Source organism: Tachyglossus aculeatus, chromosome 26, assembly GCF_015852505.1.
Source record: "Tachyglossus aculeatus isolate mTacAcu1 chromosome 26, mTacAcu1.pri, whole genome shotgun sequence".
Classification (NCBI taxonomy): Eukaryota; Metazoa; Chordata; class Mammalia; order Monotremata; family Tachyglossidae; genus Tachyglossus; species Tachyglossus aculeatus.
The window spans coordinates 5,483,607-5,511,021 of NC_052091.1; the positions used below are offsets into that span (position 1 = coordinate 5,483,607).

General features: G+C 55.2%; 3 protein-coding genes across 3 annotated transcripts in view; all 3 read right to left on the reverse strand.

Moving 5' to 3' along the window:
* The window catches only part of MEGF8 (multiple EGF like domains 8), a gene marked incomplete at its 5' end in the record, with an annotated part of 44,405 nt that extends 42,288 nt beyond the window's left edge, over nucleotides 1-2,117 (reverse strand). Inside the window, 1 exon segment of the mRNA XM_038767684.1 lies at nucleotides 1,946-2,117. Coding sequence (XP_038623612.1) covers nucleotides 1,946-2,117 — 172 coding nt within the window.
* Nucleotides 2,118-2,159: 42 nt separating this feature from the next.
* On the reverse strand, nucleotides 2,160-21,584 carry TMEM145 (transmembrane protein 145). The gene is made up of 18 exons (XM_038767685.1): nucleotides 21,378-21,584; nucleotides 18,826-18,900; nucleotides 18,624-18,701; nucleotides 18,395-18,481; nucleotides 18,029-18,130; nucleotides 17,505-17,589; nucleotides 17,302-17,373; nucleotides 17,087-17,155; nucleotides 16,198-16,278; nucleotides 16,025-16,103; nucleotides 15,790-15,883; nucleotides 15,250-15,422; nucleotides 14,573-14,693; nucleotides 9,370-9,585; nucleotides 8,845-9,039; nucleotides 7,248-7,414; nucleotides 5,874-6,007; nucleotides 2,160-2,200 (listed from the first exon to the last, which is right to left on the reverse strand). The coding sequence occupies exons 1-18, from the start codon at nucleotides 21,558-21,560 to the stop codon at nucleotides 2,160-2,162; spliced, it is 2,052 nt and encodes a 683-aa protein (XP_038623613.1). The 5' UTR covers nucleotides 21,561-21,584.
* Nucleotides 21,585-22,005: 421 nt separating this feature from the next.
* PRR19 (proline rich 19) lies at nucleotides 22,006-24,335 on the reverse strand. The gene is made up of 3 exons (XM_038767569.1): nucleotides 23,588-24,335; nucleotides 22,651-22,790; nucleotides 22,006-22,419 (listed from the first exon to the last, which is right to left on the reverse strand). The coding sequence occupies exons 1-3, from the start codon at nucleotides 24,216-24,218 to the stop codon at nucleotides 22,072-22,074; spliced, it is 1,119 nt and encodes a 372-aa protein (XP_038623497.1). The 5' UTR covers nucleotides 24,219-24,335; the 3' UTR covers nucleotides 22,006-22,071.
* Between the last annotated feature and the right edge of the window lie 3,080 nt (nucleotides 24,336-27,415).

Consider the following 27,415-nt stretch of genomic DNA (forward strand, 5'->3'; position numbering starts at 1 on the left):
CCGTCCCCTCGCCCCCCCCTACCGCAACCCAGCCCACCCCCTTAATAATAATAATAATAATGATGATGGTATTTGTTAAGCACTATGTGCAAAGCACTGTTCTAAGCGCTGGGGGGGATACAAGGTGATCAGGTTGTCCCATGGGGGGCTCACAGTCTTAATCCCCATTCTACAGATGAGGCAACTGAGGCCCAGAGAAGCGAAGTGACTTGCCCAAAGTCACACAGCCGACAATTGGCAGAGCCGGGATTTGAACCTCTGACTCCAAAGCCCATGCTCTTTCCACTGAGCCACGCTGCTTCTCCACCCTAATGCCAATCTTTTTATCATCATCATCATCAATCGTATTTACTGAGCGCTTACTATGTGCACAGCACTGTACTAAGCGCTTGGGAAGTACAAACTGGCAACATATAGAGACAGTCCCTACCCAACAGTGGGCTCACAGTCTAAAAGGGGGAGACAGAGAACAAAACCAAACATAGTAACAAAATAAAATAAATAGGATAGATATGTACAAGTAAAATAAATAAATAAATAGAGTAATAAATATGTACAAACATATATACATATATACAGGTGCCGTGGGGAAGGGAAGGAGGTAAGATGGTGGGGATGGAGAGGGGGGCGAGGGGGAGAGGAAGGAAGGGGCTCAGTCTGGGAAGGCCTCCTGGAGGAGGTGAGCTCTCAGCAGGGCCTTGAAGGGAGGAAGTCCTCCATCTCGTTGCTGACCCATCCTGTCTCCGCATCTCCGACCACGACTCTCCCACCCTGCAAAGCCCATCTCCTCCAAGAAGCCTTCCCTGCCTAAGCCCTCCTTTCCTCTTGCCCCACTCCCTTCTGCGTCGCCCTGACTTGCTCCTCTTATTCATCCCCTCTCCCAGCCCCACAGCACTTAGGTCCAAATCTGTCATTTATTTAATAGCTGTCCACCCCGCAGACTGTAAGCCCATTGTGGGCAGAGAACATATCTATATACTGTTCTTCTGTCCTCTCCCAAGAGCTTAGTACAGTGCTGTGCCCACAGTAAGTGCTCAATAAATAGGACTGACCCAACCCTGGGTCCGGTACGGTGGATGTCCAGTATCCTTCGGCCCTTTGCCCCTCCCGCTGTGTTACACTGTACTCTCCCAAGCGCTTAGTACAGTGCTTTGCACACAGTAAGCGCTCTCTCCTTCTCCCCATCCCCTCCGCCCTACCTCCTTCCCCTCCCCACAGCACCCGTATATACAGATTTATTACTCTATTTTACTTGTACATATTTACTATCCTGTTTTGTTAACGACGTGCATCTACCTTTATTCTATTTATTCCGATGACTTGACACCTGTCCACGTTTTGTTTTGTTGTCCGTCTCCCCCTTCTAGACTGTGAGCCCGTTGTTGGGTAGGGACCGTCTCTATACGTTGCCAACTTGGACTTCCCGAGCGCTTAGTCCAGTGCTCTGCACACAGGAAGCGCTCAATAAATAGAGAACAGAGAAGCAGCGTGGCTCAGTGGAAAAAGCCCGGGCTTTGGAGTCAGAGGTCATGGGTTCAGATCCCGGCTGCACCACCTGTCAACTGTGTGACTTTGGGCAAGTCACTTCACTTCTCTGGGCCTCAGTTCCCTCACCTGTTAAACGGGGATGAAGACTGTGAGCCCCACGTGGGACAGCCTGATCACCTTGTAAATTCCCCCGCGCTTAGAACAGTGCTCTGCGCATAGTAAGCGCTTAATAAATGCCATTAAAAAAAAATTAAAAATATGACTGTCTTTTAGACTGTGAGCCCACTGTTGGGTAGGGACTGTCTCTATGTGTTGCCAATTTGTACTTCCCAAGCGCTTAGTACAGTGCTCTGCACATAGTAAGCGCTCAATAAATACGACTGATTGATTGATTGATTGATTGACTGAATGAATGAACGAAGCCCGGTCGCCCCGTCCCCCGCTTGCGTCCCCTCACCCTCGATGAGCCACTCGCAGTTGCCGTTGACGCTGTAGTTGCCGGCCCCGTCCGATACGTAGCCCGGCGCCTCCCGCAGCACCTGCCGCTGGCCCTTGCAGTCCCCGGCCCCGGCCCCGGGGGTCCGCGGCCCCAGAGCCCCCGCCGCTGCCAGGAGGAGCAGCAGGGCCCGGGGGCGGCCCCGGGGGGCGGGGGGCGCCGGGCCCATGGGGGCTCAGAGCAGGGGGCTGGGGCCGCCGCGGGCCATGGCCAGACCTGTAACGGGGGGACGACACAAAAGCGGGGTGAGCCTAGCTGGGGTGGGGAGGAATGATAATAATAATAATAATAATAATGGTATTTGTTAAGCGCTTACTACATGCAAAGCACTGTTCTAAGCACTGGGGAGGATACAAGGTGATCAGGTTGCCCCACGTGGGGCTCCCAGTCTTCATCCCCGTTTGACAGATGAGGTCACTGAAGCCCAGAGAATAATAATAATAGCAATGGTGGTATTTGTTAAGCCCTTATTATGTGCCAAGCACTGTTCTAAGCACTGGGGAGGATTCAAGGTGATCAGGTTGTCCCACGTGGGGCTCCCAGTCTTCATTCCCGTTTGACAGATGAGGTCACTGAGGCCCAGAGAATAATAATAATAATAATGGTGATGGTAATTGTTAAGCGCTTACTATGTGCAAAGCACTGTTCTAAGCGCTGGGGAGGATTCAAGGTGATCAGGCTGTCCCACGTGGGAGCCCAATGATGGTATTTGTTAAGCGCTTATTATGTGCCAAGCACTGTTCTAAGCACTGGGGAGGATTCAAGGTGATCAGGTTGTCCCATGTGGGGCTCCCAGTCTTCACCCCCGTTTGACAGATGAGGTCACTGAGGCCCAGAGAATAATAATAATAATGGTATTTGTTAAGCGCTTATTATGTGCCAAGCACTGTTCTAAGCACTGGGGAGGATTCAAGGTGATCAGGTTGTCCCACGTGGGGCTCCCAGTCTTCATCCCTGTTTGACAGATGAGGTCACTGAGGCCCAGAGATTAATAATAATAATAATAATGATGGTATTTAAGCGCTTACTATGTGCCAAGCACTGTTCTAAGCGCTGGGGAGGATACAAGGTGATCAGGTTGCCCCACGTGGGGCTCCCAGTCTTCATCCCCATTTGACAGATGAGGTCACTGAGGCCCGGAGAATAATAATAATAATAACAATGATGATGGTATTTGTTAAGCACTTACTATGTGCAAAGCACTGTTCTAAGCACTGGGGAGGATTCAAGGTGATCAGGCTGTCCCACGTGGGAGCCCAATGATGGTATTTGTTAAGCGCTTATTATGTGCCAAGCACTGTTCTAAGCACTGGGGAGGATTCAAGGTGATCAGGTTGTCCCACGTGGGGCTCCCAGTCTTCACCCCCGTTTGACAGATGAGGTCACTGAGGCCCAGAGAATAATAATAATAATAATGGTATTTGTTAAGCGCTTATTATGTGCCAAGCACTGTTCTAAGCACTGGGGAGGATTCAAGGTGATCAGGTTGTCCCACGTGGGGCTCCCAGTCTTCATCCCTGTTTGACAGATGAGGTCACTGAGGCCCAGAGAAGAATAATAATAACAATGTGATGGTAATTGTTAAGCAGTTACTATGTGCAAAGCACTGTTCTAAGCACTGGGGAGGGTACAAGGTGATCAGGTTGTCCCACGTGGGGCTCCCAGTCTTCATCCCCGTTTGACAGATGAGGTCACTCAGGCCCAGAGAAGAATAATAATAATAATGGTGATGGTAATTGTTAAGCGCTTACTATGTGCAAAGCACTGTTCTAAGCACTGGGGAGGCTACAAGGTGATCAGGTTGTCCCACGTGGGGCTCCCAGTCTTCATCCCCATTTGACAGATGAGGGAACTGAGGCACAGAGAAGTTACGTGACTTGCCCAAAGTCACACGGCTGACAGTTGGCGGAGCCGGGATTTGAATCCAGGGCCTCTGACTCCAAAGCCCGGGCTCTTTCCACTGAGCCACGCTGGGAGGCCCGGAGGGGAGGGACCAGGCCCCCAGACCCCACGCCCCGGGTTGGGGAGGGGGACGACCCCCCATCGGACCCTTTGGGAGCTTCCCGAGCAGCAGGGAGGCCCGGGGGTCAGAGGTCAGGGGTCAGGAGGCGACAGTGCCCAGAGCCCGGGGGCCGCGAGGCCTGGAGGGGCAGCCCCAGGTCGGTCAGGGGGCAGAAGGGGGGTCGCAGCGTCCCGTATAAGGGGATTCACTCATTCAATCGTATTTATTGGGCGCTTACTGCAGGCAGAGCACCGCACTAAGCGCCTGGGAAGGCCAGTACAAATATAAGAGAACAGCGTGGCTCAGTGGAAAGAGCCGGGGCTTTGGAGTCAGAGGTCACGGGTTCAAATCCCCACTCCGCCAATTGTCAGCTGTGCGACTTTGGGCAAGTCACTTCATTCATTCAATCGTATTTATTGAGCGCTTACTGTGTGCAGAGCACTGTACTAAGCGCTTGGGAAGTACAAGTTGGCAACATATAGAGACGGTCCCTACCCAACAGTGGGCTCACAGTCTAGAAGGGGGAGACAGAGAACAAAACATATTAACAAAATAAAATAAATAGAATAAGTATGTACAAATAAAATAGAGTAATAAATACGTACAAACATCTATACGTATATACTTCACTTCTCTGTGCCTCAGTTCCCTCATCTGGAAAATGGGGATTAAAACTGTGAGCCCCCCGTGGGACAACCTGATCACCCTGTAACCTCCCCAGCGCTTAGACCAATGTTTTGCACATAGTAAGCGCTAAATAAATGCCATTATTGTTATTATTATTATATAATAATAATTCTAGACTGTGAGCCCACTGTTGGGTAGGGACCGTCTCCATATGTTGTCAACTTGTACTTCCCAAGCTCTTAGTCCAATGCTCTGCGCACATTAAGTGCTCAATAAATACGATTGAATGAATGAATGAGTGTTGGGTAGGGACCGTCTCTATATGTTGCCAACTTGTACCTTCCAAGCGCTTAGTCCAGTGCTCTGCACACAGTAAGCGCTCAATAAATACGACTGAATGAATGTTGGGTAGGGACCGTCTCTAGATGTTGCCAACTTGTACCTCCCAAGCGTTTAGTCCAGTGCTCTCCACACAGTAAGTGTTCAATAAATACGATTGAATGAATGAATGAATGTTGGGTAGGGACCGTCTCTATATGTTGCCAACATGTACCTCCCAAGCGCTTAGTACAGTGCTCTGCGCACAGTAAGCGCTCAATAAATACGACTGAATGAATGTTGGGTAGGGACCGTCTCTATATGTTGCCAACCTGTACCTCCCAAGCGCTTAGTACAGTGTTCTGCACACAGTAAGCGCTCAATAAATACGATTGAATGAATGTTGGGTAGGGACCGTCTCTAGATGTTGCCACCCTGTACCTCCCAAGCGCTTAGTCCAGTGCTCTGCACACAGTAAGCGCTCAATAAATACGACTGAATGGATGAGTGAATGCTTTGCACATAGTAAGCGCTTAACAAATGCCATCATTATTATTATAAGGACCATCTCAGGGAAGGTGGGGGCAGGGACATTCTTCGCAAAGAAACAGCCCCCCTGCTGCAGAAAGGGGGAGCGAGCGGGGGGGGGGGTGTCAAAGGGTGGGAGGGGGCAGGGAGGGTCTCCTATAAGGGAGAGAGAGGCCCTTATAGGGGCCTATAGGGGAAGGAAATCTCCTCTAGGGGAGATCCCCGGAGAAGGGGAGGGTCGGCTCTGGGAGCAAAGGAGAGGCCCCCCATATAGATAAACATCCCGTGGGAGTGTTCAGGTGAGGGATGCTTGGCCTTGGGCCGCCCCCTATAGCCCCTATAGGCGCCACACTCACCGCCTCCGCCGCCCGCAGCAGGATGGATGGACCAGGCCAGAGAGGCGGGGAGAGAGACGGGGAGAGAGAGAGCGGCCCGGGGAGGACTCCGGAGCAGCGAGGCGGAGGGCTAGAAGGGCTTCCAGGAGGACCGCGGAGCGGCGATCCCTCCGGCCAGCGGGAGGGGGCGCGGTCGCCAGCACCGCCTCCTCCCTACGGGGAGGGGGCCGAGGCGCATGCGCAGTGCGGCCCCCGAAGCCAGCGGTGAGGCTAGCGCGGTGCCCGGCCTGGCTGATCAATCAATCAATCGTATTTATTGAGCGCTTACTATGTGCAGAGCACTGTACTAAGCGCTTAATAATAATCAACCAATCAGTCAATCAATCAATCGTATTTATTGAGCGCTTACTGTGTGCAGAGCACTGGACTAAGCGCTTGGGAAGTCCAAGTTGGCAACATCTAGAGACGGTCCCTACCCAACAGTGGGCTTACAGTCTAAAAGGGGGAGACAGAACAAAACCAAACATACTAACAAAATAAAATAGAATAGATATGTACAAGTAAATAAATAAATAAGTAGAGTAATAAATATGTACAAACATATACATGTATACAGGTGCTGTGGGGAAGGGAAGGAGGTAAGATGGGGGGATGGAGAGGAAGGAAATAATAATAATGATGGTATTTGTTAAGCGCTTACTATGTGCAAAGCGCTGTTCTAAGCACTGGGGAGGTTACAAGGCGATCAGGTTTTCCCGAGGGGGTGCTCACAGTTTTAATCCCCATTTTCCAGATGAGGTCACTGAGGCACAGAGAAGTGACTTGCCCGAAGTCACACAGCTGACAGTTGGCGGAGCTGGCATTTGACCCCATGACCTCTGACTCCAAAGTCCGGGCTCTAAGCGCTTACTATGTGCAAAGCACTGTTCTAAGTGCTAGGGAGGTTACAAGGTGATCAGATTGTCCTGGGTGGGTGCTCACAGTTTTAATCCCCATTTTCCAGGTGAGGTCACTGAGGCACAGAGAAGTGACTTGCCCGAAGTCACACGGCTGACAGTTGGCGGAGCTGGCATTTGACCCCATGACCTCTGACTCCAAAGTCTGGGCTCTAAGCTCTTACTATGTGCAAAGCACTGTTCTGAACGCTAGGGAGGTTACAAGGAGATCAGGTTGTCCCGGCGCGGGGCGGGGGGGGGGGGTGTGCTCACAGTTTTAATCCCCATTTTCCAGACGAGGTCACTGAGGCCTAGAGAAGTTAAGTGACTTGCCCAAAGCCACACAGCTGACAGTTGGTGGAGCTGGCATTTGAACCCATGACCTCTGACTCCAAAGCCCGGGCTCTTTCCACTGAGCCACGCTTGCTTCTCATGGCTGTTGATGAGGAAAGGAATTTTTAAAACACCCTTAACTTTCACTCGGAAAGACCCTGGGCGAAAGGTGCAGGGCTGCCTACACGGAGCTGACATCTGATAGGCCAGGGGGGAAAGAATAAAACTGGGTGCCATTAAGGTAGAAACACAATCGGTCATCTTTATTTTGGCAAAAGAACACTTTGCCCTGGCAGGCCAGCCCCTGGGGAATATTATAGGGAGGCAGAGTGGTAATCAGGGGAATGGGGTACTGGGGAGCAGAGGAATCTGAACATCTCAGAACCTAAGGGTCACAGCCAGAGTCCAGGGACGAAAGTAGAGGTTTAGGGACCCAGAAGCTGAAGATTGGTCAGAGTCTGGGAGTCAAAAGTCACGGAGGCCATAAGTCAGAGGTCAAAGAGGCTGGGGGCGGGAAGGGGCGACGACGGGGTGACGGGATTAGGCCACGCAGGAGTCCAGCCCAGATCGTGGGTGGGGAGGTTGAGGAGGAGCTCGCTCAGGCAGGGGCGTTTGGCACGTTTTGGGGACCATTATGGGGAGGGTCGGGGGCGAAGGGGGCCCCCATCAGCGGTCTGCACGGTGACTGGTGGCGGGGGGTCGGTTGAGGAGGAGGAGGAGGGGGAGGGCAGGTCTGCGGGTATAGGGAGAGGAGGAGGAGGAGGGCAGGTCTGCGTGTATAGGGAGAGGAGGAGGAGGAGGGCAAGTCTGCGTGTATAGGGGAGGAGGAGGAGGAGGGCAGGTCTGCGTGTATAGGGGAGGAGGAGGAGGAGGGCAGGTCTGCGTGTATAGGGGGAGGAGGAGGAGGGCAGGTCTGCGTGTATAGGGAGAGGAGGAGGAGGAGGAGGGCAGGTCTGCATGTATAGGGGGAGGAGGAGGAGGAGGGCAGGTCTGCGTGTATAGGGGGAGGAGGAGGAGGGCAGTTCTGTGTGTATAGGGAGGGGAGGAGGAGGGCAGGTGTGTGTGTCTAGGGAGAAGAGGAGGAGGGCAGGTCTGCGTGTATACGGAGGGGAGGAGGGCAGGTCTGCGTGTATAGGGAGGGGAGGAGGGCAGGTCTGCGTGTATGGGGAGAGGAGGAGGAGGGCAGGTCTGCGTGTATAGGGAGGGGAGGAGGAGGGCAGGTCTGCGTGTATGGGGAGGGGAGGAGGAGGAGGGCAGGTCTGTGTGTATAGGGAGAAGAGGAGGAGGAGGCAGGTCTGTGTGTATAGGGGGAAGAGGAGGAGGCAGGTCTGTGTGTATAGGGAGAAGAGGAGGAGGGCAGGTCTGTGTGTATAGGGAGAAGAGGAGGAGGAGGCAGGTCTGTGTGTATAGGGAGAAGAGGAGGAGGAGGCAGGTCTGTGTGTATAGGGAGAAGAGGAGGAGGAGGCAGGTCTGTGTGAGGAGGAGGAGGAGGGCAGGTCTGCGTGTATAGGGAGAGGAGGAGGAGGGCAAGTTTGTGTGTATAGGGAGAGGAGGAGGAGGAGGGCAGGTCTGCGTGTATAGGGAGACGAGGAGGAGGAGGAGGAGGGCAGGTCTGTGTGTATAGGGGGAAGGGGAGGAGGAGGAGGAGGGCAGGTCTGTGTGTATAGGGGGAAGGGGAGGAGGAGGAGGAGGGCAGGTGTGTGTGCGTGTCTGGGGAGAGGGTCCCGAGTGCACGGGGGGTCGGGGGTCTCAGAGGAGGGGCGGCCTGGGCCCCGCCCCCGCCCCGTGCATGCTGAAGTACTCGGTGAAGCCATTGGAAGGCGACAGCCGCGGCCGGGGACGGGGAGAGGGGCGGGGGGCCCCGGCGGCACCACCCGGGGGAAGGGGAAGGGGAAGGGGCGCGGCGGGGCCGCCGGGCTCCAACGCGGTCACCGCCCGGGCCGCCCCCGCCGCCGTCTCCTCCACCTGCTTCCCCGCCTGAGGGGGGAGGGGGGAGGGTCAGGGTCAGGGGGTCACGGGGGGGCGGCAGGCGCGGCCGGCAGCGGGGCCAGGTACTCGAGGTCCGCCGGACGGGCCCGGAAGGCGCGGGGCGGGGTGAGCAGCTGCGGGGGAGGGGGCGGGGCCAGCTCCCTGGGGGGCGTGGCCGGGCGGAAGGCGGGGGCCGGCGGCGGGGCCGGGCGGAAGTCAAGGGGCGGGGTCCGGAAGCCGGGGGGCGGGGCCAGGAGCGAGGGGGCGGGGCTGGGGCGGGGCCGCGCGCGCGCGCCTGCGCGTCCGGGCCGGGGGCGGGGGGGGGCGCGCGCCGCTTACGCCGTCCTTGGTCCCCGCGGCCGCCGGGATGGAGAACAGCTCGGTGAAGTTGGGCACCGAGTCGCTGATGAAGGTGACGTTGCCGTAGGCCTGCGGACACCGGACCTTCCCCCCGCCGCCGCCCACACCGCCGACACCGACACCGCCGGCCCCGATCTGCGACGTCCGCACGTGGTACGGGAAGTTCTTGTTCGCCGCCGACGGCCGGGTCATCAGCTGGGGCCCGGGGCACGCCGGAAGCGACCACGTGCAAAAATTTAAAAACACACACACACACACACACGGGGGTAGCCGTTAGGCGATGCAGTACTACGGATAATAGTCAGGGCATTTATAATAATGATACTATTTCTTAAGCACTTACTCTAGTAATGATGGCATTTGATGAGCGCTTACTATAATGATGGCATTTGTTGAGCGCTTAACTATAACAATGATGGTATTTGTTGAGCGACTACTATCATGAAGGCATTTGTTGAGCGCTTAACTATAACAGTGATGGTATTTGTTGAGCGACTACTATCATGAAGGCATTTGTTGAGCGCTTAACTATAACAGTGATGGTATTTGTTGAACGATTGCTATCATGAAGGCGTTTGCTAAGCGCTTACTATAATAATGATGGCATTTGTTGAGCGCTTAACTATAACAATGATGGTATTTGTTGAGCGACTACTATCATGAAGGCATTTGTTGAGCGCTTAACTATAACAATGATGGTATTTGTTGAGCGGTGACTATCATGAAGGCATTTGCTAAGCGCTTACTATAATAATGATGGCATTTGTTGGGCGCTCACTATAACAATGATGGTATTTGTTGAGCGACTGCTATCATGAAGGCGTTTGCTAAGCGCTTACTATAATAATGATGGCATTTGTTGAGCGCTTAACTATAACAATGATGGTATTTGTTGAGCGATTACTATCATGAAGGCATTTGCTAAGCACTTACTATAATAATGATGGCATTTGTTGAGCGCTTAACTATAACAATGATGGTATTTGTTGAGCGACTGCTATCATGAAGGCATTTGCTAAGCACTTACTATAATAATGATGGCATTTGTTGGGCACTCACTATAACAATGATGGTATTTGTTGAGCGACTACTATCATGAAGGCGTTTGCTAAGCGCTTACTATAATAATGATGGCATTTGTTGGGCGCTCACTATAACAATGATGGTATTTGTTGAGTGACTACTATCATGAAGGCATTTGCTAAGCGCTTACTATAATAATGATGGCATTTGTTGAGCGCTCACTATAACAATGATGGTATTTGTTGAGCGACTACTATCATGAAGGCGTTTGCTAAGCGCTTACTATAATAATGATGGCATTTGTTGAGCGCTCACTATAACAATGATGGTATTTGTTGAGCGACTGCTATCATGAAGGCGTTTGCTAAGCGCTTACTATAATAATGATGGCATTTGTTGGGCGCTCACTATAACAATGATGGTATTTGTTGAGCGACTACTATCATGAAGGCGTTTGCTAAGCGCTTACTATAATAATGATGGCATTTGTTGAGCACTCACTATAACAATGATGGCATTTGTTGAGCGCTTAACTGTAACAATGATGGTATTTGTTGAGCGATTACTATAATGAAGGCGTTTGCTAAGCGCTTACTATAATAATGATGGCATTTGTTAAGCGCTTACTGCAGTGATGATGGCATCTGTTGAGCGCTTACTATAGTAATGATGGCATTTGTTAAAAGTTTACTACAGTGATGATGGCATTTGTTAAGTGCTTACTGTGATGGTGATGGCATCTGTTGAGCACTTACTATAGTAATGATGGCATTTGTTAAAAGTTTACTACAGTGATGATGGCATTTGCTAAGCGCTTACTGTAATGGTGATGGCATTTGCTAAGCGCTTACTGTAATGGTGATGGCATTTGCTAAGCGCTTACTGTAATGGTGATGGCATTTGCTAAGCGCTTACTGTAATGGTGATGGCATTTGCTAAGCGCTTACTGTAATGGTGATGGCATTTGTTGAGCACTTACTCTAATGATGATATTTATTGAGCGCTTATTCTAATGATGATATTTATTGAGCACTTACTATAATAGTGATGGTATTTATTGAGCGCTTACTATAATGATGATGGGATTTGTTAAGCGCTTACTGTGATGATGATGGCATTTGTTAAGCGCTTACTGTAATGATGATGGCATTTGCTAAGCGCTTACTGTGATGATGATGGCATTTGTTAAGCGCTTACTGTGATGATGATGGCATTTGTTAAGCGCGTAAGCGCCTACTGTAATGATGATGGCATTTGTTAAGCGCTTACTGTAATGGTGATGGCATTTGTTAAGCGCTTACTGTGATGATGATGGCATTTGTTAAGCGCTTACTGTGATGATGATGGCATTTGTTAAGCGCTTACTGTGATGATGATGGCATTTGTTAAGCGCTTACTGTGATGATGGCATTTGCTAAGCGCTTACTGTGATGATGATGGCATTTGCTAAGCGCTTACTGTGATGATGATGGCATTTGCTAAGCGCTTACTGTAATGATGATGGCATTTGCTAAGCGCTTACTGTAATGATGATGGCATTTGCTAAGCGCTTACTGTAATGATGATGGCATTTGTTAAGCGAAATGATGATGGCATTTGTTAAGCACTTACCGTAATGATTATGGCATTTGTTAAGCGCTTACCGTAATGATGATGGCATTTGCTAAGCGTTTACCGTAATGATGATGGCATTTGTTAAGCGCTTACCGTAATGATGATGGCATTTGCTAAGCGTTTACCGTAATGATGATGGCATTTGTTAAGCGCTTACCGTGATGATGATGGCATTTGTTAAGCGCTTACCGTGATGATGATGGCATTTGTTAAGCGCTTACCGTGATGATGATGGCATTTGTTAAGCGCTTACCGTGATGATGATGGCATTTGTTAAGCGCTTACCGTGATGATGATGGCATTTGTTAAGCGCTTACTGTAATGATGATGGCATTTGTTAAGCGCTTACTGTAATGATGTTGCCAGCTTGTACTTCCCAATTGCTTAGTTCAGTGCTCTGCACACAGTAAGCGCTCAATAAATACGATTGAATGATGATAGTATTTGTTAAGTGCTTACTATAATAATGATGGTATTTGTTAAGCGCTTACTATAACAATGATAGCATTTGTTAAGCAGCGTGGCTCAGTGGAACGAACCCGGGCTTTGGAGTCAGAGGTGATGGGTTCGAAACCTGACTCTGCCACTTGTCAGCTGTGTGACTTTGGGCAAGTCACTTCACTTCTCTGGGCCTCAGTTCCCACATTTGGAAAATGGGGATGAAGACTTTGAGCCCCCCGTGGGACAACCTGATCACCTTGTAACTTCCCCAGCACTTTTGAACAGTGCTTTGCACATAGTAAGTGCTTAATAAATGCCATTATCATTATTATTATTATTATAACAATGATGGCATTTGTTAAGCGCTTACTATAATAATGATTGTATTTGCTAAGCACTTACCATAATAATGTTGCCAACTTGTACTTCCCAAGCACTTAGTACAGTGCTCTGCACACAGCACTCAATAAATACGATTGAATGAATGACTAATAATAGTATTTGTTAAGCGCTTACTATAATAATGATAGCATTTGTTAAGCGCTTATGATAATAAGGATGGTATTTGTTAAGCACTTACGATAATAAGGATGGTATTTGTTAAGCGCTTACGATAATAAGGATGGTATTTGTTAAGCGCTTACTATAATAATGATGGCATTTAAGCACTTACTATAATGATGGTGTTTAAGCGCTTACTATAATAATGATGGCATTTGTTAAGCGCTTACTATAATGATGATGATGTTTAAGTGCTACTATAATGATGGCGTTCGCTTACTATAATAATGACTGCATTTGTTAAGCGCTTACTATAATAATGATGGCATTTGTTAAGCCATCATGTGCGAAGCACTGTTCTAAGCTCTGGGGGGGATACAAGGTAATCGGGTTGTCCCACAGGGGGCTCACAGTCTTCATCCCCATTTTACAGAGGAGGTAACTGAGGCCCAGTGAAGTGACTTGCCCAAAGTCACACAGCTGACAAGTGGCGGAGCTGGGATTAGAACCCACGACCTCCGACTCCCAAGCCCGGGCTCTTTCCACTGAGCCACGCTGCTTCTCAGTGTGTGCCGAGCACTGTTCTAAGCGCTTACTATGTGCAAAGCGCTGTATTAAGCGCTGGGGAGGTTACAGGGTGATCAGGTTGTCCCACGGGGGGGCTCACAGTCTTCATCCCCATTTTAGTAATGATGGCATTTATGAAGCGCTATGTGCAAAGCACTGTATTAAGCGCTGGGGAGGTTACAAGGCGATCAGGTTGCCCCACAGGGGGCTCACAGTCTTCATCCCCATTTTACAGAGGAGGTAACTGAGGCCCAGAGAAGTGAAGCGACTTGCCCAAAGTCACACAGCTGACAATTGACGGAGCTGGGATTCGAACCCATGGCCTCTGACGCCAAAGCCCGTGCTCTTTCCACTGAGCCACACAATTTACAGATGAGGTGACTGAGACCCAGAGAAGTGAAGCGACTTGCCCAAAGTCACACGGCTGACAACTGGCAGAGCTGGGATTTGAACCCATGACCTCTGACCCCAAAGCCCGGGCTCTTTCCACTGAGCCACGCCGCTTCTCTGTACTAAGCGCTGGTGTGGATACACGCAAATCGGGTTGGACACAGTCCCTGTCCCGCGTGCCCCGATCCCCATTGAACGGATGAGGGAACTGAGGCCCAGAGAAGTGAAGTGACTTGCCCAAGGTCACGCAGCAGACCAGTGGCAGAGCTGGGATCACAGTGCGTGACCTTTTGACTCGTGCTGCTTCTCACACGATAAGGATGCTATCTGTTAAGCGCTTACTATGTGCCAAAGCAGTGGGATATATAGAGGACAATCCCTGTTCCACATGGGGCTCACATTCTAAGGGGAAGGGAGGGAGAATAGGTATTTAATCTCCATTTTAGAGAAAAAGGCACAGAGAGGTCAAGTGACATGCCCAAATTTGCAGAGCAGGCAGATGGCGGAGTCGGGATTAGAACCCAGGTCCCCTGCCTCCCGGTCTCGCGCTTTTTCCACCAGGCCGTGCTACTTTCTCACCCCAGGGTGGGGGTGGTAAAGGATCGGAAAGGGGCAGGGACCCCCGCCCCAGGCCCCCCTCTCTCACCAAGAACACCCCATGGGCGTAGAGGTGAATGCCGAGCTGGATGCCGTTCACGATCTTCTCCCGTGCCCACTTGGGAATGCCGAAGTTGGCGATGAGTGCCATGACCGGGACCGCAAAAAACCTGTGCCAGGCGGGGGTGGGTGGGCGGGAGGGGAGGCGGTGAAGAGCTTGGGACCCGTGGTGGGGTCTCCCACCACTGCCACCCCCCTCACCCGGAGGCCATCCTGGGTGGGAAGGGGCAGAAAAGAGGCGGCTGCCTCGGTGTCCCGCTCTCCCCGCCGCCCCCAGTCCTAAAACCGGGCCGCCTCGCTGGGCCTCTCCACCCCACCGAGCTCCCTTCCCCCGGGGGCGACGGGAGTCGGGGATGGGCGGAAAGCAACGGGGGAGAAGGAGGACCGAGGGGCAGCGTCGTCGCCACAGATCAGACACTCACCAGAAGACGGAGGCGGCAGACCAGTCCCGAGGGACGGGGAGGTTACAGATCAGAGGGAGGCAGGTTAGGGTAGCGGGAGGAGGATACGGGTCAGTGGAGAGGGGTGCGGAGTCACACCTGAGGCAGCTCAGGTCGAAACAGAGGGGTCACCGTCCACGCCAGAGTCAGAGAGAGCAGAGGTGGAAGTTTGGGCCCGGGGCCGAGAACGGTGGGCCCAACGTGGGGTAGGGCTCAGAGGTCTCACCAGAGGGTGTAAGCGGCAAAGAACGGCCCGTAGAAAGGCTGCTTCTCCGGGAAGTGGCGCAGGGAGACGAGGACGGCGTAGCAGAACCACACGTAGGCCACCACCTGCAGCCCGATCAGCCCGTAGCCCGCCGGAGACTCGTACGTGTAGAGCACCTGGGCTGGGTCAAAGAACTGACGCCCGGCGGGGCCTGAGGTGCCAGCGAGCCGGGCGGCGGGGACGGCGGGGGACGCAGGCGGAGGGTGTCGGGGTGACCGAGTAGGGAGCGGCGGCAAGCGGCCGGAAGAAGCGAGGTCAGGTCGGGGGCGGGAGGGGGGGACGACGACCACCTCCCGCCCCAACGACTCAGACAGCGGAGGGGCAAGGACCGTGAAGGGTGACGATGGGCCCGGGCTCCAGACGCTCGGCCGGCTTGGGAGGTCACGGGGGTCACGCCCCGAAGGAGTCCCTGCTCCTGCCCAGGGGGACCTCAGACCCTAGAACGGGGAAGGGTGGGGGCCGGGGGAGAGGAGGAATTGGGGGAGGAGAAAAACGCCTCACCTCCGCCTCGTAGATGAGCAGCACGATGTGGGTGAGGGTGTACAGAGTCATGTAGACGGACAGTTTCACCGAGCCGGAGTGGCTGATCCGGCCCCTGGCGAGAGGGGGTGGTGGGGAGGTGAAGTGGGGGGCGGGTGGAAGGGCTGGAGCAGGGGACCCCCCCAAAACCTGCCAGCCAGTCTCCCCTCCCCCCGCAATCTCTCCGATCCCTTGGCCCTCCCCGGGCCCTGCCCACCGTGTGACGGTGAAGCCCTTCCCCAGCAGGATGAGCATCAGCAGAAAGATGAGGAAACTGACGGAGAAGAGCAGCTTTGCTGAGGGGGAGAGGGGAGGGGGTTCAGACGGGGTCCGCCCCTGGCGGACCCTCCCTCGCCCACCCCCACCAGACCCCGGGATCTAGGCTCTCACCCAGGATCTTGAAGCTGCGGTTGCCGATGCCATCGGTGGCGTACTGACCCCAGTAGATGCAGAAGAACAAGAGGCTCAGGACTGGGGGGCAAGGGAGACACAGGGGGTGCAGTGGGCACGGGGGCTTCATTAGCCCGGACCCCTCAGCCTCCTCTGCCCCTCCAGCCTGGGCTCCAACCCTTACTCCCCTCATCAGGCGCACCCCTAGCCCCAGATCCTCGCACCCCTCCATCTTTTGAGTTTCCCGCAAAGTACAGTGCAGCAGGGGAAGGAGAGGAGTCACATTTACTGAGTTCCCCAAGAGGGTGCTCAATAAATACCATGCCTGCTACTGCTGCTACTTCTCCTCTTCCTTCTCCAGGGACTCAAGGTTCTGATAGCAGTCCCTGGACCAACCCCGCCTCCCCAGGCCCAGCTCCCGGATCGGGGCGCCCGCCTCCCCTCTCCAGAAACTTTATATCTTGTATCGTTTTTTTCCTTTTCCTTTTTTTTGGTATTTGTTCAGCACTTACTATGTGCCAAGCACTATTCCAAGCACTGGGGTAGATACCGGATAATCAGATTGTCCCACGTGGGGCTCACAGTCTTAATCCCCATTTTACAGATGAGGTAACCGGGCACAGAGAAGTGAAGTGACTCGTCCAAGGTCACACAGCGGACAACTGGCGAAACTGGGATTAGAACTCAGATCCGTCTGACTCTCCGGCCTGTGCTCTATCCGCTAGGCCACCCTGCTTCTCAGGACCATGGCGCTTCTCGGTATCTGCCAATCCGTGTTCTTCGCTCCTCACCACGCCCCTCTCTCGACTCTCCTGTCCCCCGTCAGCAACCCGCTCCCTTCCCAGGGCGCAGGCCCCGTCTCCCGAGATCCCCCCGCCGTAGACCTCACCCTCCACTCCAGCTGCAGCCATGAACATCTTGTAGGTCGTATGCAGCAGCTGCCGGCCTTTCAGCAAGTCTTGTGGGAGGAAGAGCAGGAGGAGGACCATGAGAAATGCCATCATCATCATGAGAGGAAGAGCTGCCGTGATGCCCCCGGGCCACCCCCTCCTCCCCCTGACCCTACCCCGCTCACCGGCTCAGCCCCCCTCCCCGGCGACTCACAGCCAAAGTAACAGGAGAGGAGAAAGATGAGGATGAAGATGAGGAGGAAGGTCACGTCTGTCTCTAGGATCCCTGGAAAAAGGGCAGACAAGGGGAGGGGCGGCATCACACCCAGACTATAATGCCCGGAACCCCCAGGGCCCGAGCACCTGCCCCAGGGCTATTTTCCCCGGCCCGACACCCAGCCCGGGACCTTCCCTCACCAAATTCATCTGCAGAGAAGTGTCTGGTCCAGAAGGATTTGCCATTGGTGAGAATCATTTCATACTCCAACTGGAGCCCGTCCCCCTGTAGGGTCACAAGGGGACTCAGGTGGGTGGGTGGGGGGGGCTTATGCCTCACTGTGGCAGGACAGAGGAGCCCCCATTCATTCACTAAATCGTATTTATTGAGCGCTTACTGTGTGCAGAGCACTGTAGTAAGCGCTTGGGAAGCCCAAGTTGGCAACATATAGAGACAGTCCCTACCCAACAGTGGGCTCACAGTCTAGAAGGGGGAGACAGAGAACAAAACATATTAACAAAATAAAATAATTAGAATAAATATGTGCAAATAAATAGAGTAATAAATATGTCCAAACATATATACAGGTGCTGTGGGGAGGGGAAGGACAGGGAGAGGAAGGAGGGGGCTCAGTCTGGGAAGGCCTCCTGGAGGAGGCCCCAGAAGGTTGGGGATTAAGAAGACCAAGGAAAAGACAGCGGAAGAGGTGAGGGGGAGGCCGTACCCCACATTTGCTGAGGGCGATGTACCACCATCTCTCCCGAACCGAGCGGAAGCTGCGGCCGCTGGAGCAGCTCAGGTAGCGGGTTCCGCCCTCGGGCACCACCTGGGGAGGAGGGGACAGGGACCCCCAGGGGACTGAGGATGGGGCAGGGAGGCTGCAACTGCCCGTTTCCACAGGGCAGAAGGAAGGACGGGTCGTGACGGGGAGGAAGACGTTGGGCGACGGACCGGGCATTCCAGGCCCTTTGCTCTGGAGTCCCCAACTTGGTCACCCCACGACGGCCCAGCCCCCCCATCCCTCCCCCCACCCCACAGCAACGCTCCCACCACAGCCCGCCTCTCTGTGGTCCCACGAGCCGCCCCGCACCTGGCAGCCGGACCAGGCGTACTGGGTGGTGAGGTTGATAACCTGGTTGTTCTCCGGGCGGATCACCGACTCCTTGGCCTCACAGTCCTGGGAAGGGGCGTGAGAGACGTCTCCCGGGAACTCCCAATCCTCCTCCGCCCCCACCCCCCCAATCCATCCCCGCTCCCCCTTGGCCCTCTGCCTCTGGCCTGCCTTTCCGAAGGCCCTGCTTTCCCGGCACCGTCCCCACCTTGTCCCCTGCTTTGTATACGGCCGGCCACTGGGAAGGGTCATCAAAGTACAGCAGGATGTTCTCACAGCACTTGGCCTGGGAAAGGGAGAGGCTACCAGTCTCTTCTCCTCCCCCAGGGGAGAGGAAGGTGGCGGGGAGGGGTGACCCCCTTGGGGCCAGGGGTCTCCCCTCTTGGGTTGGGGGCACCGGAGGGTCTCACCTCAGGGTAACGGAAGCGGAAGTCTAGGCGCCCATAGTCAGAGAGAAAGCAGAACCGTGTCAGGAACACCCAATCCTGGAGAGGTAAGGTCAGACCTTGACCCCAAGGGTCTCCCCCAAAACCCCACTACCCTGGACTCCATCTTCCACGCGCCAGTCCCTCGCTGCCCTCGCAGAGGTCCTTCCTAAGCACCCCAAGGTGCTTCCCACAATGCTCCCCAGATGCAAAGCCACCCCTTTTCCGTCTTCCGGGGCCCCCTGACTCTCTGCATCCCCAATCAATCAATCAATCGTATTTATTGAGCGCTTACTGTGTGCAGAGCACTGTACTAAGCTCTTGGGAAGTACAGGTCGGCAACACATAGAGACGGTCCCTACCCAACAGCGGGCTCACAGGCTAGAAGGGGGAGACAGAGAACAAAACCAAACATACTAACAAAATAAAATGAATAGATATGTTCAAGTAAGATAGAGTAATAAATATGTACAAGCATATATACATATATACAGGTGCTGTGGGGAAGGGAAGGAGGTAAGATGAGGGGGATGGAGAGGGGGACAAGGGGGAGAGGAAGGAAGGGGCTCAGTCTGGGAAGGCCTCTGAATCAATCACAGTCCAGAGCCCCCCACATATCCCCCAGAGTCCTCAGAGACCACGCCGGCCACCCCAAATTCTCAGTCGATAGTGTTTATGGAGATCTTTCTGTGTGCACAGCACTGTACTAAGCCCTTGGGCGAGTACAACATGACACAGTTGGAAGACACATTCCCTGACCGCAGAGAGTTTACGGTCTAGAGGGGGAGACAGACATTAAAATAAGTTACGGACAGGGGCCGTGGGGTGAATAAAGGATGCAAGGGTGATGCAGAAGGAGAAAGAGTATGGGCAGTGAGGGTTTAATCAGGATTCCCACTCCTATCCCTCAGAACCCCGATGCCCCCGGGGACCGCTTATTTGTTAAGCTCTTCCTATGTGCCAAGCACTGGACTAAGCCCTGGAGGAGAAACAAGCTAATCAGTTTGGGCGCAGTCCACGTCCCACATGGATCTCACAGTCTTCATCCCCATTTTATAGATGCAGTAACTGAGGCTCAGAGAAGCAAAGTGACATCCCCAAGGTCGCACGGCAGACAAGTGGCACAGACTGGATCAGAACCCAGACCGTTCTGACTCCCAAGCCCCTGTTCTCTCCACTAGGCCACACTGCTCGGCATGATGGAGTCCCACCTACCCCCCGGGCCCCCGGCCACCAAGCACGCTTCCATTCCATTGGTTCTACCAAATCACAAAGCAGCTCACAAATATTCTTCCCACTACCCAGACTGCATCCCCACAGTCCAGAGCCCCCCACGTATCCCCCAGAGTCCTCAGAGACCACGCCAGCCGCCCCAAATTCTCGCTCGATAGTTTTTATGGAGATCTTTCTGTGTGCACAGCACTCACAGTACTAAGCCCTTGGGCGAGTACAATATGACACAGTTGGAAGACACATTCCCTGACTCCCTACATTCCCACTCTACGGGCTCTGACAAGAGCCAGAGAGAAACCTATACTGTACTGAGCCCTTGGGCGAGTACAACATGACACAGTTGGAAGACCCATTCCCTGACTCCCTACATTCCCACTCTACGGGCTCAGACAAGTGCCAGAGAGAAACCCATACTGCACTGAGCCCTTGGACGAGTACAACATGACACAGTTGGAAGACCCATTCCCTGACTCCCTACATTCCCACTCTATGGGCTCTGACAAGTGCCAGAGAGAAACCTATCCACTTCCCAGAGCCTGAATGGGACCCCGGCTCCCCTGACGCTACTTGGACTCTTCCCCCTCGGCTCGGCGAGATCTCTCGATGGCCGTGTTAGCCCCGGGGTCCACCTCTACCCTAACCTCCCTCTCTTTCAATCAATTGAGCGCTTACTGTGTGCAGAGCACTGTACTAAGCGCTTGGGAAGTCCAAGTTGGCAACATACAGAGACGGTCCCTACCCAACAGTGGGCTCACAGTCTAAAAGGGGTCGTTCCCGCAGAGATGCCAAGATCCAGTCACCCCACTGGCAGCCGGGACCCCCTTCCCAACTGTTCCTCTCCAGGGCCCCCCAGAAGAAGCCTTCCCTTGCCCCTCCAGATCCGCCACTCTCCCTCTGAAAACTCAAGTCCGCCAAGATACAGCGGGCGGGATTCTGGAGCATCCTTCCCTCCCCTAGTCTTCCAGAGCCTCGGAGGCCTTGCAGATGCCCCCCAGGCCCCCCTACCACCACCACCACCACCAGCACCAAATCGTGGCTCCAAATAAATCCCCTTGGATTCTACTTGGGCCCAGGTGGGGCCGGGGCCCCGCTGTTCCCTGGAGACCCCGGGGCTCGGCCCCCCGCCCCTCCAAAGGGTCCTCCACCGCCCCCGGAAATCCCCCCGACCCTTCCTCCCTTGGCCTGGAGGAGAAGGGCAGGGGGCTCGGGCCGGGCCTGGGGGGAGGGACTCGGGCCGGACCCGGGCATTTGGGCGGGGGGCGTGTCCCGGCAGGTGCCCCGGTGCCCGTCCCGGTCGGACTGACCTCCTTGGAGCTGATGTTGCCCCGCACGTACTTGCCCCGGGCCCCGGGGGCCGGCACCAGCAGCAGCAGCAGCATTGGCAGCAGCAGCATTGGCAGCACTGGCAGCACTGGCAGCATTGGCAGCAGCAGCATTGGCAGCGGCCTGGGCAGCCGGAGAGGGGCCGGGCGGCTCGGGGGCCCCATCCGGCTCCGGACCCGCACCCACTCCCGTAGAGGCGGCGGCGGCGGCGACGGTGGCGGGGACGAGCGGGACGGCCGGGCCGCGCGCTCCCGCTTAAAGGGGCAGACGCCTCGCCCCTCCCATCCTTTCCCCTAGCTCCAGTCCCTCCCCGCTGCAGGTGCCAGGACCAATTCTTTGCCACCTCGGTTGCCCGCCCGGGCCTGAGAGCCTCCTCCCCGCACCCCGCCACAAACGAGCGGAGTAGGGGTGGGCGGGGAAAAAGGGGGTTTTATTGAGGCACACGGGTGGGGGGCGACAAGTGACGGATGGGTGGGGGCCAAAGGGGGGAGAGAGGAATGACGGATCGGTGGGGGGCAAAGGAGTGGTGCATGGGTGGGGGCCAAAGGAGGGAGAGGAGTGACGGATGGGTGGGGGGCAAAGGGGGAGAGGAGCGATGGATGGGTAGGGGGTAACGGGGGAGGGAAGGGATGGATGGGAGCGGGAGGGGGGCAGGCCTCCTGGCCTCCCCCGCTCCTAGTAGAGCTTCATGCGCGGGAAGGTCCAGGGCTCAGGGCTGGCCTGGCCCAGCAGGCGGGGGGCCAGGGGGCTGGGGCTCCAGTCCAGGGCGGCCGAGGGCGGGAAGCAGGCCAGGGGGATCGAGGCCCTCGGGCCCCACTGCCAGGGGAGCTCGAGGGGCGGGGGGTCCCGGGGTGGCCGATCCGGGGGCGACGGCTGCAACCAGATGCTCTTCAGCATGTCGAAGGCCGTCGGGGGGGGCCCTGCCGCCTCCCCCCACCAGGCCCCGCCCCGCTCCTGCTGGGCCGAGGGGAAGAAAGGAGAGGGCCGCTGCGGGGATGGGGGCAGCTCCAGGCTCCCGTCCACCTGGGGGAAGGACGTGCACAAGGCGTGGGACCGGGCCAGATTCCGCGGGCACACGCACCAACGTCCCGTCCCCCTCCCCAAGCCCTGCCCCACCTGCTCGGACTCCAACATCTCCCACCAGACCCCACTTTTCAACGGGATCCCCCTTCCCCCTGGGGGGGCGGGGAAGACGAGGGTGGGCTGGATACCCAGCTGGGTAAAGGGCGAGCCCGGAGTCCGAGCGGGTCTTACCCTCTCCCTGAGAAGGGGGCCGGGACTCTGGCCAAGAAGAAGGGGCAGCCTCTCTGCCCTCCTCGTCTCCCTTGGGGGCGGCGGCGTGGGACTCTTCCATCTGGGCTCCCTCCATTCCTTGTGTCTCTCCCTCTCGGTCCCTAGAAAGGAGGAGAGGGGGCGTGAGGACGGTTGCGGGTCCCAATAATCATAATAATAACAATAATAATAGTATTTGTTAAGCCCTTACTACGTGACAGCACTGTACTAAGCGCTGGGGTGGATACAAGCAAATTGGGTCGGATGCCACGTAGGGCTCACGGACTTAACCCTCATTTGACGGATGAGGTAACTGAGGCCCGGAGAAGTGACTTGCTCAAGGTCACACAGCAGACCAGTGGCGGAGCCAGAATTAGAACCCACGACCTTCTGAGTCTCAAGCCCGTGCTCCGGCCACTCCACCACGCTGCCTCTCGTTTTAGCCCCACAGGAGGAGGGGGCTCCAGGGAGGGACCGGGGGGGTTCTCGGGGGCCGAGGATGGGGAAGAGGAGGGACACAGCCCTCAGTGCGGGGAAGAAGAAAAAGAGGGGCCGTCTCATGACCTTCTGACTCTCAAACCCGTGCTCTAGCCACACCACCACGCTGCCTCTCGTATTAGCCCACAGGAGGAGGGGGCTCCAGGGAGGGACTGGGGGGTCCTCGGGGGCTTAGGATGGGGAAGGGGAGGGAGACAGCCCTCAGGGCGGGGAAGAAGAAAAAGAGGGGCCGTCCCATGACCTTCTGACTCTCAGGCCTGTGCTCTAGCCGCTCCACCACGCTGCCTCTCGTATTAGCCCCCCAGGAGGAGGGGGCTCCGGGGAGGGACTGGGGGGTTCTCGGGGGCCGAGGATGGGGAAGGGGAGGGAGGCAGCCCCCAGCGCGGGGAAGAAGAAAAAGAGGGGCCGTTCCGAGTCCTACCCGCCGCCTGTTCGTGGGACCCCCTCAGGACTTGGGTGAGGTCAGGCAGCGTCCCGTGCTGGGCCAGCAGGGCTCCCATGATGACCCCTCGGGCTTCCTGCACCAGGTTGCGCCCGGGAAAGGCCTCTGGCAAGGGCACCCGGCCCCGGAGCTCCCCGAGCAGCTCCCCGACCTCCGGGGGCCGGAGGGGGCTGGGGGGGCCCGGCCCGGACCCCCCCGGGGCCACGTTTTCTTTGCTCCGCGCTCCTTGGGGCTGCCGCCATCCCGGCGGAGGCGGCGTGGGGCCGGGAGGTGGTGGTCCTTTGTCGGGGGCGGCCCCGGCCCCCTGGCAAGTCCGGGCTCCACCTTCCCCGGACCCTAGGAGCCGCTCCACCGCAGCGGACTTGACCTCCCGGTTGAAGAGGCCCCGGTGATCCCGGCTCAGCCTATGCCGCGTGATGACAACCCCCGTTGTGGAGGCGGCAAGGCCTGCGGGCGGGGGCCGGTCCCGGTTGGGCCTCTGGCTGCCCGGGAAGGCCGCCCCGTTGCCGAAGCGCCGCTGGTTCCGTTCCCGTTTGGACCTCCGACGCCTGATCCGCTCCTTCGCCTCGGGCTGGCGTTGGCAGGGAGGGCCGGGCGCCTGGGGCTTCATGGCAGCTGGGGGCAGGTGGGCAGGAGGGGGCGGCGAGCTTGGTTCTGCCCTCTGACCCACCCTCGGGGGCTGCGGGGGAAACCGGGAGGCCAAGGAGGAGGAGGAGGAAGGCCCAATTAGGGAGGGGAAGGGACAGGGCCGGAGGAAACCGGGAGGACAGGGAGGAGGGGAAGGGGGTTGGCAGGACCAGGGTAGGGATGCCCACTGCTGCTCCCCTGTGCCACTTCCCAGCATCCTCTGCCCTAACCGGCCCCCCTCGCCCCACGTGACTGCCCAGTTCCGGGTTGGGGCGCCCCCAAGCGGTGGGGTGAGGGAGCGAATTGCCACCGCTTCCTCGTGCGCATGCCTCGTGCTGAGCCTCGTGCTCTGTCACGCGCTCTGCCACGTGCTGGTCCCGCCCCCCCCCCAGTCACGTGCCTCCGGCTCGAGGAGCGCCGCGCCCCCGTCGAAGGGAAGCGGCGCCCGTCTTGGCTCCCGGCCGTTGATTGGCTGACGCCTGTGTCACCCCGCGTCTGATTGGCTCGGGAGGGAGGAGGCGGGGCCTGTGGAGGGCTTCCCTCAGCGACGGGGTGAGGCCAAGGGGCCAGAGGCCGCCATGTCCCCAGGGCTTTGATGATGATGATGATGATGGCATTTATTAAGCGCTTACTATGTGCAAAGCACTGTTCTAAGCGCTGGGGAGGTTACAAGGTGATCAGGTTGTCCCACGGGGGGCTCACAGTCTTCATCCCCATTTTCCAGATGAGGCAACTGAGGCCCAGAGAAGTGAAGTGACTTGCCCCAAGTCACACAGCTGACAATTGGCAGAGCCGGAATTTGAACCCATGGCCTCTGACTCCGAAGCCCGTGCTCTTTCCACTGAGCCACGCTGCTTCTCCAAGCACTCTGGTCACTCGAGGCCTGGTCAGCGGGGCCCGCCGCCCCCGAAGGCCGCGGGAACCGGGGCATGACTGACCCGAGACATGGCCGACCCCTGGCCCCGGCCTTGGGGTGAGAAAACTGGGGGCAGGGGTCCTTGTGCCCCGCCTCAGCTCTGCCCCTCATCCCTCAGCCCACCCCTGTCACTTCACACCTCACCCTGCTCTCTCCTTCCTTTTCTTTAAAAAAAGGTATTTGTTAAGCCCTTTCTATATATATGCTACATATATTTGTATATATGTCTGTACATATTTATTACTCTATTTATTTTACTTGTACGTATCTATTCTATTTATTTTATTTTGTCGGTATGTTTTGTTTCGTTCTCTGTCTTCCCCCCTTTTAGACTGTGAGCCCACTGTTGGATAGGGACTGTCCGCCAAGCTAGCTCTCTTCCTCCCTTCAAGGCCCTACTGAGAGCTCACCTCCTCCAGGAGGCCTTCCCAGACTGAGCCCCTTCCTTCCTCTCCCCCTTGTCCCCCTCTCCATCCCCCCCATCTTACCTCCTTCCCTTCCCCACAGCACCTGTATATATGTATATATGGTTGTACATATTTATTACTCTATTTATTTATTTTACTTGTACATATCTATCCTATTTATTTTATTTTGTTGGTATGTTTGGTTTTGTTCTCTGTCTCCCCCTTTTAGACTGTGAGCCCACTGTTGGGTAGGGACAGTCTCTATATGTTGCCAACTTGGACTTCCCAAGCGCTTAGTACAGTGCTCTGCACACAGTAAGCGCTCAATAAATACGATTGATTGATTGATTGATTGATTGATTGATTGCCAGGCACAATGCTAATTTGTTAAGCCCCTTCTATGTGCCAGGCACAATGCTAAACACTGGGGTAGAGACAAACTTAGTAGGTTAGAGACAGTCCATGTCCCACATGGGGCTCGCAGTCTTATTCCCCAGTTTAACATTCATTCATTCATTCATTCAATCGTATTTATTGAGCGCTTACTGTGTGCAGAGCACTGTAGCTTGGGAAGTCCAAGTTGGCAACATATAGGGACGGTCCCTACCCAACAGTGGGCTCACAGTCTAGAAGGGCGAGACAGAGAACAAAACAAAACGTATTAACAGAATAAAATAAATTGAATACATATGTACAAATAAAATAAATAGAGTAATAAATATGTGCAAACATATATACAGGTGCTGTGGGGAGGGGAAGGAGGTAAGGTGGGGTGGATGGGGAGGGGAAGAGGGGGCTCAGTCTGGGAAGGCCTCCTGGAACAGATGAGGTAAATGAGGCCCAAAGAAGTTAAGTGACTTGGGCTTCAAAGCTGTCCATCACATCTTTCCCTCCTCCCTCACCTCCTTTCTCTCCTTCTCCCTCCCAGCCCACACCCTCCGCTCCTCTGCCGCCGCTCACCTCCTCACTAGGCCTCGTTCTCGCCTGTCCCACCGTCCACCCCTGGCCCTCTTCCTACCTCCAGCCTGTAATGCCCTCCCTCCAAATATCCGCCAAGCTAGCTCTCTTCCTCCCTTCATAGCCCTACTGAGAGCTCGCCTCCTCCAGGAGGCCTTCCCAGGCTGAGCCCCCCCCTTTTCCTCTGCTCCTCCTCCCCGCGTCCACACTACAACCTTCCCCTCCCCACAGCACTTATGTATATTTGTACGTGATTTATATATATCTATAATTCTGATTATTCTGATGGTATTGACACCTGTCTACTTGTTTTGTTTTGCTGCCTGTCTCCCCCTTCTAGACGGTGAGCCCTTTGTTGGGTAGGGACTGGCCCTATCTGTTGCCGATTTGTACTTCCCAAGCGTTTAGTACAATGCTCTGCACACAGTAAGTGCTCAATAAATACGATTGAATGAATGAATGAATGAATGAATGAAAGTGACATGCCCAGGGTCACTCAACAGACAAGTGGTGGAGGCAGAATTAGAACCCAGGTCCTTCTGACGCCTAGGCCCATGCTCTATCCACTAAGCCATGCTGCTTCTCTACTTCTCTCTTCCCACTTCTCTCATTTACCCCTTTTCCCCTCCCTTTCCCTTTGTAATGTTGATTTGGGTACCTCATTTCTTCTTTTTTCCTTATTCTTGTTATTTCATTAATTCACTCATTCATTCATTCATTCAATTGTATTTATTGAATGCTTACTGTGTGCAGAGCACTGTACTAAGCACTTGGAAAGTACAGTTCAGCAACAGAGACAATCATTACCCAATAATGGGCTCACAGTCTAGAAATAATGGGCTCACAGTCATTCATTCATTCGTTCAATCATATTTATTGAGTGCTTATTGTGTGCAGAGC

Coding starts and splice junctions, on each gene's coding strand:
- PRR19 (XM_038767569.1), bottom strand. CDS start 24,218: ATGAAGCCCCAGGCGCCCGGCCCTCCCTGCCAACGCCAGCCCGAGGCG. Junction 22,791..23,587: donor GTCCCACGAACAGGCGGCGG/GTAGGACTCGGA, acceptor CCTCCTTTCTAG/GGACCGAGAGGGAGAGACAC. Junction 22,420..22,650: donor GCCCCCTTCTCAGGGAGAGG/GTAAGACCCGCT, acceptor TCCTTCCCCCAG/GTGGACGGGAGCCTGGAGCT.
- TMEM145 (XM_038767685.1), bottom strand. CDS start 21,560: ATGGGGCCCCCGAGCCGCCCGGCCCCTCTCCGGCTGCCCAGGCCGCTG. Junction 18,482..18,623: donor TATACAAAGCAGGGGACAAG/GTGGGGACGGTG, acceptor GCCCCTTCCCAG/GACTGTGAGGCCAAGGAGTC. Junction 15,423..15,789: donor TGCTCATCTACGAGGCGGAG/GTGAGGCGTTTT, acceptor GCCGGGCGTCAG/TTCTTTGACCCAGCCCAGGT.